This window comes from Panthera pardus, unplaced genomic scaffold (genome assembly GCF_024362965.1).
Source record: "Panthera pardus isolate Hobbes unplaced genomic scaffold, ASM2436296v1 HiC_scaffold_16, whole genome shotgun sequence".
Lineage (NCBI taxonomy): Eukaryota > Metazoa > Chordata > Mammalia > Carnivora > Felidae > Panthera > Panthera pardus.
This window is the reverse complement of record NW_026526721.1, coordinates 72,809,030-72,826,612: the sequence shown is the minus strand read 5'-3', so window position 1 is coordinate 72,826,612 and position 17,583 is coordinate 72,809,030. Positions and strand designations below refer to the sequence as shown.

General features: G+C 32.6%; 1 protein-coding gene across 6 annotated transcripts in view; it reads right to left on the bottom strand.

The window, feature by feature from the left end:
* Window positions 1-17,583, bottom strand: part of ACAP2 (ArfGAP with coiled-coil, ankyrin repeat and PH domains 2) — a 151,402-nt gene that overhangs the window by 20,034 nt on the left and 113,785 nt on the right. For 4 of the 6 annotated variants that reach the window (XM_053903526.1, XM_019448777.2, XM_053903527.1 and 1 more), the window contains 5 exons: window positions 16,922-17,034; window positions 12,225-12,245; window positions 8,708-8,759; window positions 7,309-7,409; window positions 6,653-6,758 (listed from right to left, as the gene is read on the bottom strand). In XM_053903526.1, the coding sequence (XP_053759501.1) occupies window positions 6,653-6,758; window positions 7,309-7,409; window positions 8,708-8,759; window positions 12,225-12,245; window positions 16,922-17,034 (393 nt within the window). The remainder of the gene's footprint in view (window positions 1-6,652; window positions 6,759-7,308; window positions 7,410-8,707; window positions 8,760-12,224; window positions 12,246-16,921; window positions 17,035-17,583) is intronic. The other 2 variants (XM_019448780.2, XM_019448785.2) reach the window with 1 other exon arrangement.

Genomic DNA, 17,583 nt, shown 5'->3' with positions numbered 1-17,583 from the left:
ATACACCTGCCAAAGATGCATAACCTTGCGAGCAAAGCATCGGAGAAACTCACATTAAAGGACATTCTACAAAATAACTAGCTTGTTATCTTCAAAACTATCAAGGTCAAGAAGGTCAAAGTAAGATTGAGGGACTATTCCTGAAGGAAGGAAACTAAAGAGCTGTGACAACTAATATTACCTGTGCTTCTGGACTGGATCTTTCTGCTGTAAAAAAACATTACTGGGACAATTGTTAAAGACGTCTGGAATTAAATGGTAGCCATATTTCAATGTTCATTTCCTGATTATGATGGCAGTACCATGGTTTTTATACGACAATGTCCTAGGGTGTGGGAAATAGCACTAAAGTAATAATGGGTGATGGGGCACCAAGTTAGAAACTCACTCTGAAATAGTTTGGGGGTAAAGTTATTGTACAACATTTGGAACTTCTCTGTAAGTTTGAAATTATTTCAAAAATTTTTAAAAATCTGCATTATTAGAACATGTTCAATAATGTGAATTATCTCATAAGCAATTATCACATAGGAAAAAGATGTCAATACAATACAGAAACCTTTTTGGCTCATTCCCAATTTTCCTCTATAAGCTAATTTTTTGCACCAAATTAGAGAAGCTGAGAGCAAAGTACACTGCACAGCAGAACCTGGGGCAGCTACCTCCAGGAACACAAGAATAAACATGACACCCATCCCCCTATTCTCCTTCTTGGATCATTTTGTCCATGTGCTTGGACTCAAAAGTGTGTATTATACTCATTCTCTCTGATCTTTATGTGTTTTGCCTTTGTCACCAAAACTCAGTAGCCTCAACCCTTCTGTACTCTTCCATTAAGTTATCTTCATCAATTTTTTTAAGTTTATTTATTTTGAGAGAGAGAGAGAGAGAGAGCACATGCATGAGCAAGGGAAGGGCAGAGAGAGAGAGAGGGAGAGAGAGAATCCCAAGCAGGCTCCGCACTGTCAGCACAGAGTCTGATGCAGAGCTCAGTCCAACATACCGTGACATCATGACCTGAGCCAAAATCAAAACTCGGACGTCTAACCAATTGACCCACCCAGGTGCCCCTATCTTCATTAATTTTTAAAGTTAACTCCTATCTATACTGTAGTATTAATTTATTATGAATTTAATTGTTCTAATATTTTTTACTGAGATTCTAAAGTTCCTGAAAGTATTCTAGTTATGAATTTACACAGATTTTTAGGGCAGCCCTAGCCCTATTTTTCCTGTAATCCTTAGAATTTCTAGTGTATGATTTTTCATAACACAGGTATTTCAGCAATGCCACTAGCTTCTTCATCAGGATGATATGGATATACATGTAATTTTGTTCCCTCTCAAAACTTCGCTAAAAGCCAGAAAAGATAATAAAAGGCATTATCCTCAGCCCTTATTGGACAAAGTTGTGGTAATCAGAACATTAAAAAGTAAATACTGATATTGGCCATCTGTATGTCTTCTTTGGAAAAAAAAAGTCTATTTAAGTCCTCAGCCCATTTTTAATCGTATTATTTGTGGGGTTTTGTTTTTGTTTTTGTTTTTCTGGGGGGGGGGGGGTGGTGTCAAATTGTATAAATTCTTTATATTTTTTAGACATTAATACCTGATTGGATATATCATTTACAAATATCTTTTCCCATTCAGTAGGTTGCCTTTTAATTTTGCTGATGGTTTCCTTCAATTGTGATGGTTTCCTTCAATTTTGATGTAGTTTCAGTTAGCTTCTGCTTTTCTTTTCCTTGCCTTAGGATATATGTCCTATCTAGAAAAATGGTGCTATGGCCAATGTCCAAGAAATTTCTGCTTATGTTCTCTTTTAAGAGTTTTATTATTTCAGGTCTCACATTTAGGTCTTTAACCCATTTTGAGTTTATTTTTGTGTATGGTGTAAGAAAATGGTCCAGTTTCATTCTTTTTTGCATGTAGCTGTCCAGTTTTACCAGCACAATTTATTGGAGACTGTATTTTCCCCATTGTATATTTTCTTGTCTCCTTTGTCATAGATTAATTGACCATAGAAGCATAGGTTTATCTCTGGGCTCTTTATTCTGTTCCACTGATGCATTGTCTATTTTTCTGCCAGTACCATACTGTTTTGATTACTACACCTTTGCAGTATATCTTGAAATCTGGAATTGATAACCTCTACCTTTGTTGTTCTTTCACAAGATTGCTTTGGTTATTCAGGATCTCTTATGATTCCACACAAATTTTAGTATTATTTGTTATAGTTCCATGAAAACTGCTGTTGGTATTTTGACTGTTGGGACTGTACTGAATCTGTAGCTTGCCTTGGGTAGTATGAACATTTCAACAATATTAATTCTTCCAATCCATGAGCATGGAATATCTTTCCATTTGTCTTCTCTTCCAGTTCTTTTATCAGTGTTTTATAGTTTTCAGAATACAGGTCTTTCACCTTCTTGGTTAAATTTATTCCTGAGTGGGGTGCCTAGGTGGCTCAGTTGAATGTCCAACTCTCAGTTTTGGCTCTGGTCACAATCTCATGGTTCATAAGTTTGAGCCCTGCTTCAAGCTATGCTCTGACAGTGTGGAGCCTGCTTGGGATTATCCCTCTCTCCATCTCTCCCTCTCTCTCTCTCTCAAAATAAATGAATTAACATTTTTTTTAAAGTTTATTCCTGAATATTTTATTCTTTTTCATACATTTGTAAATGAAATTGCTTCCTTAATTTCTCTGCCATTTCATTATTAGTATATTGAAACACAACAAATTTCTGCATATTAACTTTGTATCTAAAACTTTACTGAATTCATTACTTCTAATAATTTTTTGGTGAAATCTTTAGGGTTTTCTAAGTATAATACCATGTCATCTGCAAATAGTGACAGTTTAACTTCTTCCTTACCAATATGGATGCCTCATCAGGGAAATGCAAATCAAAACCACAATGAAGTTATCACCTTACACCTGTCAGAGTAGCTAAAATCAAAGAGACAAGAAATAGTAAGTGTTGGTAAGGATACGGAGAAAAAAGAATCCTTGTGCATGGTTGGTAGGAATGTAAATGGTACAGCCACTGTAGAAAACAGTATGGAAGTTCCTCAAAAAATTAAGAATAGAAATACTATATGATCTAATAATCCCACTACTGGGTATTTACCCCAAAGAAAATGAAAGCACTAATTCTAAGAGATATATGCAGCTCTACATTTACCACAGCATTATTTACAACAGCCAAGATATGGAAGCAACCCATCTATCTACTGATAGATGAATGGATAAAAATATGTATACGTGTGTACACACACACACACACACACACACACACACACACACACACAGAGGAATATTATGCAGCCATAAAAAGGGATGGGATCCTGCCATTTGTAACTACATGGATGGACCTAGAGGGTATTATGCTAAGTGAAATAAGTCAGACAGAGAAAAATACATATGATTTCATATATATGTAGAATCTAAAAAACAAGACAAATGGATAAACAAGTAAAGAAACAGACCTATAAATAGACAACAAACTGATGGTTGCCAGAAGGATGGTGGGTGAGGAATGGGCAAAATAGTAAGGGGAGTGGGAGATAAAGGCTTCCAGTTATGGAAAGAGTAAGTCACAGGGATGCAGGGTACAGCACAGGTAATACAGTCAATGGTGGGAATAACGCCGTACAGTGAAGATGGTTAATGGATAATGGATAGAGGTACCGATTACTGTGTTCTATACCTGAAGCTAATATAACATTGTGTGTCAACTATACCCAAATAACTTTCTAAAAAAAGAGTAATTACTGTAATTGGGACCTATTGTACCTACAAATTTCCATGAGTTTATGATACCCAAGAAATTAGTTATCTGTCCCCACCTAAGATAGCTAATAAACTAACCAAATGTGGTAATTAAAAGAAAAAAATCAAGCATTTTATTACAGTAACTAAATAACTCCAGCTGATAAATAAAAGCTGTATGTAACATAAGAATTCAAGTTAACCAATATAGATGGGATGACAGAATTAGAAAATTAGAATTTTGCAATTCCTAATGAAATCACAAATTCATCTGTAAAGCCATTACATGAGTGGTTTATGGGGGACTAGATCTTATGAGGCCAACGTAACACAAAATAGATTTACTACACAAAGTAACAAAGACTAGGGAAAAGGGAATATAACTTTACAGTGGAGGAGTCATATTGTCATCTCTCTAATCCAATGTGTCCACTTCATTTTCACACAGAAGACTGATCTTAGCATTAGTAATGGTTGAATAACCAAGTATTGTATCTTTCCTTTTACAACGTGAAGTATACACATCACCTATTATGTAACTGTATAGTGGGAATTCTATAGGAACTAACCTCCTTTCTTCAGCAAGTTACTGTCATGAAAAAAAAGGCCTTGTTCTAGACTGAAAGACTTTAGGGACATAACAACCAGATGCAATGCCCAGTCATAGATAAGATCATACTTTGTAAATAGGTTGCAAAAGGCATTTTTAGGACAACTGGGGACATCTGAATATAGACTGGGTAATAGAAGATATTAAGAAATTACTATTAGGTATGAAATGAAATAAGGACTGTAGTTTAGTTTAGAAAGCTATTGTGTTTTTAGTTAAAAAAAAAAAAATGGGGGGGGGGGCGGGGGAAAGACATTTGCCCACAAGAACAGGGAGAATAGAAAAGCAAATAATAGCAACAAAATTCTGAAAGCTGGAAGACAGTTGGATGAACAGTAACTGAGCAGACCAAGGCCAAATCTTACGATGGTTGTAAGAAAAATCTGAGTTCATCAATTTACATTACACGATACTCAAAGGGCTCAAGGATTTATACCAGTTAACCAGGCAAACGGGAATCAAAGAGGGAGAAATGACTGTTTAAGGAATAGTCAGATCCCAAGGTGTCTTCCCCAACTCTATGCCATTATGGGAAACAAATTTAGAGGTTTCTATTTAAATTACTTCAAGCTAACATAAACACAAATGACTAGGAGTTTATTTTATTCTCTGAGGAAGTAAAGCAAAGAGTCTCTAGATGGGATTTACCTGAAAGGTGAAAGGCAGAGGATTAAATGAACGTATACACACTGAATACTGAGATCCCTAGCAACTAGCTCCCAGGAACCCCTGACTCCTAGGAAGCAGACTGGTGAGTCTTTTGTGGGAAATCATACCAGCTGAAAAGATTCCAAAGATCCTAACGCTGGTTGTTCTTCAACAAATGGTCCAGACTTCAGAGAGGCTTATAGTCAACACACTCCTAACTACATACATTCTTAGAGCATCCAAAGGGGTTTTTAGTCCTTCACTTGTAACCAGAACAGATTACCAAATAGCCAAGAAAAACCTCTGACACAATGGTTCTCAACATTGCCTGTACATGGAAATCACTTAGGAAGCTTTTCAAAATATTGATGCCTGGATCCCAACTCCATTTAATTGTTCTGGGGTGGGACCTATGTATTGGGATTTTTTAAAAATCCGTGTGTTATCATCCTGTGCAGCCAAGTTTAAGAACCACAGCTCTAACCCTGCATCAATGAAGACAAGACAGCTTTACATGTATAAACATTCAGCAAACAAAAAGAAACTCCTGGAAAGTTAATATGTGCTGACTGAACTAAAATATTCAATAGAAGGTTTTGGAGATTAACTGAGAAAATCTCCCAGAATGTAGAGCAAAAACACACACAAAAATAAGAAAATCATAAGATCAGTCCAGAAATTCCAGACAAAGAAAACAGGAAAATTGGAGAGGTCAGTAATACGAAAGACTTCAACAGCAATGTTGGAAACTAGAAAAACAATGCTGTTAAAATTATTAAGAAAAAATTTAATTTCTTTTTTAAATGTTGATTTATTTTTTAGAGAGAGAAAGCCAGAGTGTGAGTGGGGGAGGGGCCCAGAGAGAGGGAGACACAGAATCTGAAGCAGGCTCCAGGCACCGAGCCATCAGCACAGAGCCTGATGCGGGGCTCGAACTCACGAACCATGAGATCATGACTTGAGCCAAAGTTGGATGCTTGACTGACTCAGCCACCCAGGCGCCCCTGAATTATTATTTTCAACCTAAAAATTTCACACTCAACGAAACTATCAAACAAATGTGAGGATAAAATAAAGACATTTTCAGACATGCATGGATTCACAAATGCCTCATTTTCAAGAAGTTACTAGAGGAATTGGTGAATTCCATTTCTCAAGACTTACTCGTGTTCTTGCTCATAAGAATCTGTAAAATCACTGGGAAGCTGAAACCAGACTATGTGGACCCAAGACTCTATATTCAGCTTATCTTCTCCAGGGAGACTTCAACCCAGAGACAGTCTGAGCTTTCCTTTTTTGACTTTTACTAATTACTATTCTTTTATTTTTTACTAATTTTTATTAATTAGAATAATAAAATATTTTGGGGAAAAATACTTATCTTAGAATACCTTATGTCAATCTAGAACACATATTCAAATATTGAATTAAACATACGTTGAAATAAACTGATAAAGTGAAGAGAAACAAAGAGAAACTGAAACTAGATTTTAATAGTAAAACCCCATTCACTTATAAAATTCAACCTCCATAAGAAAGAATGTTATAATCATATAATGTTGCAATGAAAATTAAAAGTTTATGGCAATGTATCATTTTGTATTGCAGTATTGTTTACTAACCTCTGATTCATCACCCTTCTCTCTATAAGCAGTAGCAATACTGGTCTGAACAGCCTTAATCCATGCCTGGCGCAGTTTTTCAGAATCTGCCTGAAGCATACAACTTCTAAAAGGAAATAACATTGTTTTCTCAGACACTAAATTAACCCCCCAAAATAATAAGATTTATTTCACTATTTAATAATCTTCTAACAAAAAGTAATTCCACTGAAATATTTTATTTCATTTATTTTTAGGACAGAGTATATTCATGAGGAAATCAAGGTACCAATAAAATAAACCGCCTATTAAAAAAAAATCACAAATTCCTGTACATTTAAAAAAAAAACTTTAAATTTACCAAATATAACACTAAGTTTTTCTATAAGCTAGAAATATGAAATAATTATCAAAGAAATTGATCTGACAAGTTTTCATATGGCTACATCAATAATCTTTATGGAGTTTAAAGAAAATGATACTGGGTAGAGGTTACATAAACATCTGACTGTAATACTTGTAATCACTAATTACGAAAATTTACCTTTAAAGCACTTTGTTCCTCTTTAGCACACATAACATCGCAAGTAAAACACAAATCTTTCTCTACTCAGTAAAGTTCTTTAAGACAAACTATACAAACACAAAAGGAACTCTCATTCTTTAGAACCACTTACTTTGTTGGAGAGACTACCTCAAAGCAGAAACGTCGTTCTATGTCTTCACAGTGTTTCACTGTGCACAGCCTTAGATCTTCCACTACCACGGTGGGGTTATCCTACAATAAGGAAATAAAACTCCCAGGTTTATCAACTTAGTTTTTAAACACAACTACCAATAATAACATACTTAAAAATATTACTTGGAATAAATGGGTCGTCGAATTTTAAAGATTTATATTTCATCTTATTTAAGATTAAAAATAGGAGTTATCAACAGAGATACAACTAATAAAGGTAACTCTGTCCTGTTCATAATTTTATGTGTTTCATAAAATGGCTGTACAAGGATTAAGTGAAAATATATATAAAGAGCTTAATCTAAAACTTGGTAATTAATTAATAGGTGCTCAATAAATGTTAGCATCCTATAAATTTTAATTTTCTTCCTTTTTCTTTCATATCCATTACTTTCCTGGTCCCCCCTCACATATAATAAAAGCTACTTTCCTCAAAAAAGAAGACTTTAATAGGCAAGTCTTAAGTAACTAAAAAAAAAAAAAAAAAGCCTATATACATTCTTCTTTAAATACCTAAGAAAATGAGAGTCTATCATTTTTCTAGTACTTAACAAAAATATAAACTCAAAATCAAGTTTATCAGACCAGAAGAAACCATGAACTAATGAGCTAGAACAAAGGGCTTATGTGGAATAAGCCTGCAAGCACAAAACCGAGCAAATAAAATGTCAGATTGTGTATCTCTAGAGTAAAGTGAGTATTTAAAATGTACAGTTGTATACTTCATTCACAAAGCCTCACAGGTAAAATTCAGGTCATCAATTAACTAATGGAGTTTTTTTTCCTAATTAGTTTTAACATTCTCAAGTCTCATGTAATCTTAGTATGTCTTTCTGATAAACAAAAATTCCTTACCCTTAAAATAAGGTTCAAGAAAAGAAATGTATAAAAACAACATTAACACATTTAGAGGTTTCTATTTCAATTACTTCAAGCTAACATTTTAATGTCATTTTTTAACATTTCCATATTATCACCTTTGGCCCTAAGGTGATATTTATTAAAAGGCACCTTTTCCTTCGGCATCAAAATAGTACTATGGAATGGCAGTATTGCTCCTGTCATTCTGCTGGTCAAAGAAATGTGAAGAAACAAAAGTAATAATCCTGGGACACAGAAACACCCATCTCAAAACTGTAAGTTAAGAATTCAGCATTCAAAAACCACTCTGCTGTTAAGGAGATACCGATACTTTCCACTTTTGAGTCCTCTTACACACCCCTAAATATAAGACTAATGAACGATAATTTTGCATGCAGGAGTATTTACAAGATGAACAGACAGAGAACTAAAACTGAAGACTCACTAGGCTTTCACTTCATTAACAAAACACCTACCTTAAACTTTTTCTGATATACCAGCTGATTGTTCTGTATTGAAAACCAGCGTCTAAATAAATAAAAATAGATTAGGTTTTCATAAACATAATTTATGTCAGTTGTTAGAAATAAAATATTTGGGAAAGCACTAGAAAATCAGTTTATGTTAATTATGTTTTGAGAAGTACATTGTTTTGTTTTGTTTTGTTTTATATAGACTGATGTCAATGAGATAATTATGGAAAGTAAAGAACAATTTTAAATAATTTTAAAACCACAGATTAGGAAAATAAGATTACTGTATTTTGATTCATTTTATCTCAGAAATTTATATCCTAATAACAGCAGTTATCCTTTATGCTATCACGAAAAAATAATTGTTTTAAAGTAAAAATTTAGTTTGAGGTTACTCAAAAAGAACTAAAATCTTTCCCCCAAAAGAACTGCTTCTATTATAAAGTAGAAAGAAATTTATGTTGTAAATAAGACTATCCATCTGTACACAGTAAAACACTGAAATAAATGGTGCTTTGTTTTCAACCTTTCTGCAGCTAATTCAGCAAGCATTTGATTTGTTAACCAAAACAAGAAATTAAAGCAATTTAGAAGTGATATCCAACAAGAGATAATCGCCAATTCACTTGACCTCACTTTAATATAAAATATTTCTAAGCAGAATAATCACAGTTATTACTAAAAATGATTCACCTATTTATACTGTTCTGCTCATTCTTATAAATTATTACACAAACAATTTACTTGCAATCTTCTTTAGAAGAAAAAGCTAAGCTATATATGGCATACTGACTAATTCTAATTTATTAAACCAGTAAAAGATCCTAAAGACTTACAAAAAAAAAAAAAAAAATCACAGCCAAAGCCATTCATAAAAGGAAGCAAAAATTCTCATCAAGCATGAAAGGTAAAACTATTTGAGTCATTGTTTTAAAATTAGTTTCAATGTGAGATGATTTCTATTGTAAACATTAGTTATTAATCTATTAGCAGATAGAGATTCTACCTTTTCATTGATACTAATGCAAAGCACTGGAAATTGTATTTAGACACAATGAGAATTTCTATTTTAAAAAATTAAGTTAATTCTCCAAAGCTGAGAAAATGATTAGATGCTTTTCTATTTTTAAGCTAGACAGATAGTTAGGTTTTCTTTCTTGCTACTTAAAAAAGGTATCACCTTTACCATTAAAATAGAGATCTGTTAAATAAGCATCTAGTTAAAACCAAGTGAGTTGCCTCTAAATGCAAATCATCAAGAGGCAGGCCAGAAAAGGAAGAACTTCCGGGTTTCTTTGCTTTGGGACACAAGGTTAGTTAGAAATGTTAAAAGGAAATACCTGTAAATAAACGACGTGGTGCAGCCCTGCCATGTGGGATGACATGCAATGGAAACAGTCTGTGACAGTGACTAAAGTGTTTTGTGAGAAATCATTCGAAGTAGGGTGACCTATACTAATAATTCTTACGGTTTATAGTATAGTGATCATATTATAGAATTTGATAAAAAACTAATTTTACTGCACAATGGAAAAACACCCACATAGCCACTGAAACTTTTCATGCTTCTGAGGTCTTTAAAAAAGGAATTTCTTTTCAACTGCTGTATCTTAGGATAATAACCTCTAAAAATAACAAAACAGCACATAAAAACTTTTTTGGTCAGAGACCACTTCCTCTGGTCATTAACTGTTCAGATCATGTGTATTACTGAAACTCAGTTCCCCTGCTATCTATCTTTTGCTGGGGGACTTGCTCACATAAGCATTTTTTTGTACACTCAGGGAAGACACTATAAATTCATCTTATATTTTGACATTTCCTAAGGAACAAAATCATAATGTACCTCACTAGAAAAAAAATTCAATTACTAAGATCTGTATGTCGTATGACACTGTCTCTCCTCCTCTGCCATTAAAAAAAAAAGACAAAAGAGCCAACTACACTAATTTACATTGATCAAAACTTTAATCAAGTAAGTAAAATGGAATATAATTCTTAATTGCTCCTATAGATTAATCCTAGTTATTATTAACATCTCTAATAAAAGGAAAAATGAGACAGTTCATAGCCAGTGAACAGAATAAAATACTTAATATTTCAAGCTCATACTATCTGTAATTTGGAGGCACCTCAAAAGACAAACTATAAAAAAGACAAACTTTAGAAAGCACTGTGCTGACACTTACACTATTTTCTACAAAATTCAAATGCGGACCACAAAGCCAAAAAACTATTTGTATACAGGAAATTTTCTTGGGGCACCTGAGTGGCTCAGTCAGTTAAGCATCTGACTCTTAATTTCAACTCAGGCTGTAATCTCACATTTTGTGGGATTGAGCCCCATGTCAGGCTCCGTGCTGACAGCATGGAGCCTGCTTGGGATAGTCACTCTCTCTCTCTCTCTCTCTCTCAATAAATAAATAAACAAACAAAAAAACAATGAAAAAGGAAAATTTACTTGGTTCATTAAGAAAAATAATACACCACTTTATATCCATTCCAAATTGAACTAACTCAATAAAGATCTTAGACCAAAGTACTAAATTCATGAACAATTTGATATTATTGATTTTCAAATATCTATGACAGCTTCCAGATAACAAAACAGGGGGTAAAGGAAAAAATATATTAAAAAATAAATCAAGTGTCTTTTACCATGTTTGATCACTAGTCCTCGAACTGTATTTGAAACCAGGAATATAATGTAAAAGTCAAACTTCTAAATCTGTATAAGCTTTCTCACTAAAACTATAAAAATGAAAGATTTATGCACATATTCATATATGTGTCAAATAGGTGACTATTTAACAAAATTTAAAGCTTGAGCATGTAAGGTTACTGTCTTTCAAATGCAATCTAATTTTTCCCAAGGAAAAAGACCAAAATGTTAAATCTCTAAAAACTGACAATGGTTCCTTTCAATAAAACTAATATGAGGGGCACCTGGGTGGCTCAGTCAGTTAAGCATCTAACTTCAGCTCAGGTCATGATCTCATGGTTCATGGGTTCGAGGTCTGCATTGGGCTCTGTGCTGACAGCTCAGAGCCTAGAGCCTGCTTCAGATTGCGTCTCCTTCTCTCTCTGCCCTTCCCCACTTGTGTGTCTCTCTCTCAAAAATAAACATTAAAAAAATTTTTTCTAACTAATATGACTATTACCAAAAAGACTAATTCCTAGTTATTGTTTAAAAATTTGAAAAGTATTTACTAGCTTATTTCCCTTAAAAAAAAAAAAAAAAGATATGAAGGCGTTCATATTACTAATCTATTATCTTCATTGGGTATCTATAAATATATCAAATGTTCTTTTCCAGATTAAAACAAATTGAGAAGATGGGCATTGAAAGGATAATTCCACTTCTCAAATATAATGTTTATGTTTCCTTCCCAATTTAAAACATGAGACATTATATCCATTGCAAGTAATCCAACGGAAATGCAGGTTAATTATGAGCTTTCTCGTGCCAAAGAGGAAATTGGAGTAAGGCAGGAATGAGGGGAAGGAAGCCATTTGGTACCTGATATGATCGGGCTTTTTCCTGTCATGTGAAAAAATGGGGTAGGATTAAAACATAAAGGAAAGGTGGTAAAAGAATGAAAACGCAAATGTGCAAAATAAGCAAAGGACTAGCATGATATGAAAATAAAGCAAGAATTAAAGAAACAAGCTTAAGCTCATAACCTAACAAAACAGTCAAAAATATCTGTTGCATTTTGTTCTCAATTCATACATGTATGCATTTACACAGGTAATTCCAACTCTTATGACTCTGAAATGCTAACATTTCTGAAATGCTAAATTTTCTTCAACTATTATGGTATAAATAGTTCTTGTAGGACTTAGTACACTTGGGCATGTCTACTATTATTTTTATGCCTCTATGGTGATAGCTATAAAATATAAACAGTACTTTTCCTCATCTTAATAAGTTGCTCCTAAAAAATTAAGGAAAATTATATATATATATATATATATATATACATATATATATATATATATATATATATATATATATATATATAAACCTGAAACAAATGAAAACTTTTCATAAGGAAAATTGGATCACTAATTAAGAATTTCAAAGATTATAAAATATTATTAGCCAACTAAACCTACCTCCCACCTGTTCTCCCGCTTTTCATCAATGATAGCAGAGACTCAAAGGCCACACATGAGTATCTTTATTTTTTTAAGAGTATCTTTAATACACACATACACTTCTTATTTTGTAACAAAAAGCCAATAAAAATAAAACATGTATCTGTGCCTGCAGTATCTAGAGTACTTTAAGACACTGCATAATACATCTTATACTTTTAGTTATATTTTCTATCTCATTCAACAAAGACTGAGCATAGTTTGTAATTATTCAGCTTCTTTATTCATTTTACTAGCTTACTACTAAATAATCTTAGTATTTAATTATTTTCCTACTTCATTCATCTTTTCAGAATTTATCATAAAAAGCAACAGACATATAGATACGAGTAATCCATCTGGCACTGATTTGAGCCTAAGGTGAAGCTGCCACATTGAGAAGATGGCCTGATATAGAAAGATAATTTTGGTACGTCTTACATGTCTTCAGAAAAATATATATTATAGACATATAAAACTCTTAGGAGACACTACAAACTAGAAACCTGAAACCAACCAGAAACAAACACAACAATTCACATAAGACATAAAACCCCTCACTGCTTACACTCTTTCACATCACACAAAATATGATTTCTTCAGTTAAATTTCAAATTATAGAATGATGTTTAGATTTTATGAAGCACAAGGACAGGTTTTAAAACTACCTGGGAATTCCTAATCAAATGTATTTACCTCAGGAAGGAAGTCTTTTTTAAAAGTTGGCTTAAAGAAAAAAAAATAATAAATAAATAAATAAATAAATAAATAAATAAATAAATAAAAGTTGGCTTAAAGAAAAAAAAAAGTTAGCTTAAACAGATGATGGGGATTATTAAGGAGGGCACTTGTGATGAGCACTGGGTGTTGTATGAGCGTGGAATCACTAAATTGTACATCTGAAATTAATACTACACCGTATGTTAACTAACTGGAATTTAAACAAAAACTAACCTATTAAGTAACTAAATAAATAAATGTTGGCTCTAAAAATATTACATGCCTCTATTCCATGAACAATAGATGATGGCAAATCTGTCATCATATAATTAGTACCCTACAGTGACTACAAAGAAAATGTTCCCTTAAAACTAATCCAGAGGCAATGTAAAGAAGATACTTAAACAGTAGGTAGAAAAATCTTTATGCTTGAATAGCTGGAATCCTAGATTTTTAAAGTTAAGGCACAAATATCACAAATGCAGTCTTTTATTCCAAGTCTAATAGAATATATTAACAAGCTAGATCGAGCACTAATTAGAGAAGTAGGGCAGACTCCAAAGTCATATATAAGTAAAGAGAAAGTATTTGCAAATATTTTCTGAAATTAGATTTTTTGTAAATTTCATGTAAGAAATTTAAGATATATTCCAAGCTTTTTAAATGAAAAGCATTAGAATATTCTAAATAACATTTAATAGAGTTCTTTCTTCTCTCTTTCACAGTTACTGAACTATAACCTAGAAAATATCTAAAACTTGTTACAAGATTTAGATTCTTGTTTTTGTGAAGACTTTTATATAACGTTTATATGCTATATTCCTTAGAAGACTGCTTTTTACTAGTATTTTCATGAAAATGATCTTTTAAAAGGCATATGAAAATGAAATAATTTGCTATCCATAATTTTTCCTAATAATGTAAATAGACTAGGAAGTTTTTAAAAAGTTTTTAAGCTATTTTTAAAATATTTGACATATTGTTTCATCAAAACACAAATCTATATGGAATTTCCATAGCAAATTTTTTTTTTTAATGCCAGGTTTCGGGCCTCGGTCTTGTCTCAAACCAGCTGCGTGATCAATGAGCAACCATCTCTCTGCACCTTCATTTCTTTACTAAAACTTAGGGTGTTGAAATACGATCCATGATTCTCATCAGTAATGTCATCCCACTACAATTAGATGGTAGCTCCTTTAAAAAGCAGCTTCATTTCCAAAGGCATGGTCTCTTTCACTTTACACGTGGAAGATAACAGGCCTACAATTCAGAATTTAATAGTTATTCCCTACTTGATTTTAGTTAGTTACATTTTATTATCTATGCCAATTAATAGAATTCATGAAACAAAAAATTAAAAACGAAAGGTCCATGCTTATGGGATGCCTGGGTGGCTCAGTCAGTTAAGCATCCAACTTGGGCTCAGGTCATGATCTCAATGGTTTGTGAGTTTGAGCCCACGTCGGGCTCTGTGCTGACAGCTCAGAGCCTGGAGCCTGCTTCAGATTCTGTGTCTCCCTCTCTCTCTGCCCCTCCGCTGCTTGCTCTCTGTCTCTGTCTCTGTCTCTCTCTCTCTCAAAAATAAATAAATATTAAGATTTAAAAAAAAAACAATGAAAGGTCCATGCTTAAATCAGTATTAATTTTCTCCTATTGCCCTAAATGGCAATACAATTTTCCACTAACACTTACTGTGCTTCATTTTGAAGTCTGAGATCATTTCTCATTGGAGTAGTCCATGGAACATCATTTCATTTCTTCTTAACATAATGGTATAGGTTCTATGGATTTATTGTATTTTCACTGTGTTAAACTTTAAGTAGGTTGTTTTGAAATCTGAAGGTTAAAATTCAATTCTAACATTACCTCATGAAACCGTACTGGTTGAGAAATCTCTCTTTATTACAAAAATTTGACACACTATTTTTTACTTTAATTTCCTATTCTAGCTATGGAAATTTGTCAGGAAAAACTTAAAAGATTATTGTCTTAATTTTTACACCTTAGAAAACAGAATTTTAATTTCTTATTTTCACTTTATAATAGTTAAAAATATTATTTCTAACCAAACCACTTAGTTGGTCCTTCTGGTTCAGACATTATTTTAGAAGTTCTACATAATTCAAAATGGCTTAATATCAAATATAATTACTTTCCAGTTTATATTCATTCTCAGATAAAGAAAAATTATTTCAAATAAAACACACTCCATTCATTTAAATATCTGGCAATATCAAATGCTAGGGAAAGGCTCAACAAATCACTGACATTTGAAAATACCAGTGAATGTTTTTCCACATAACCTCATCACCAAGAAATCAAAATAAGTGGGAGCCCATTTTAATATTTTAAATATCCAAGAATAATAGTTTTCCATTTAAATTAGCAAAAATGTATACTACATTAAACTTACCGAGAAAATTCTATTATTTTGCTAATGTCCATTTTTTTTAAGAAAAGAAAATAATATTCTCTATCATCAAGTGAATTTACATCTTGTTCCAGTAGCAAATAAAATAAACACATTCAGCCAATAATATAATAGTAAATCAATTCACTAGAGCCTAATGTTACTCTCAATTATTACAAAATAGTTCTATTTTGGGGGAGTTTTTTGCAAAAAAAAAAAAACAACAAAAAACAAAAAGGAGACATCCTTGAATAAAAGACTAATCACTACTATTTGGAAGTATAATCCTGAGTCAACACAATCTTCTTTTATTCTTTAATGTCTGAAATTATTTTACTTTATTAGATTAATACACAGAAAAATATAATTAAATATTTAATATATATATATTTAACAGATATTTGCTGGATTAATATCTTTTAAAAATCAGTTTAGCAGAAAAAGAAAAAGAAAGCCAAGTTTTTGGTCATTGTCAAGTTTAGAATACAGGAGCCCTGACTGCCACACACACCATACCAAGTATATGTGCTGCCAAAGCGAGCACCACACTTCACATTTAAAAACAAGCCCATTTCTTAAAAGTCCTGGTTAAAGTTATTGCAAAGATCAAAAACTCAGGATCATCTGGGTTAAAAATTCATAAGCAAACACTAAATTAAAATGTATATAAACATCTTACAGAGAGGAACCCAAAGGAGAAAACAATTCGTGCTTCCCGGTTTAAACTTTGCTTAAATTTTAGATTTTAGAATTAGTGCTATCATTTTTCACTTGCTTCTTAGGGTCCCCTTTCTTAGAAGGGGGACTTATCTTCAATGGACTGGGTTCAAGAATGCTATTGTAGACTGTGAATTTAAAGAATTAGGAAAGAAAGAGTTGGCCAAATCACAGGGAAGGTCAGAAAACTGAGACTATGGAAATCAAGACTAGTTTTTGAAATATATTACCTGTTCCAAGTTTTGAAGGCATTGCTGGCTCGTTTGAACAGATATCCTTCCATAACAATGCCATTTGCAGCATCTACATTATATTCTAACTTAGAATCATCACTGGAGAAATCCTAAACAAAATAAAAAAGTTCATACGATTACCAAATTTATCATAGAGAAACAGCACAAATCATAGAAAAGTTTTGTATTAAGATAGTATATTAACAGTATTCATAACAAAAGAGGAGACTTAATTATTATAATGACAATGTAAAAACACAGATGATTATATAAAATACACTCTGAAAGAGAAAACAATAGAACTTGATTTATACACTGATTAAAGGCACAAAATAATATGCATATAAATAGACAAAAGGGACAACTAAATACTATATGTGATGTCTTGTTTAAAATGTTTTCATTTTAGAGGTGCATGGGTGGCTCAGTCAGTTGAGCATCCAACTTTGGCTCAGGTCACAATCTCATATTTCATGGGTTCAAGCCCCGCGTTGAGCTCTGTGCTGATAGCTCGGAGCCTGGAACTTACTTCAGATTCCTGTCTCCCTCTCCCTGTGCCTGTCCCCTGTTTGTGCTCTCTCTCTCTCAAAAATAAAAAAAAAATAAGAAACAATAAAATGGTTTCATTTTATTGTATTGTGATGTGTGTAACAATTTTT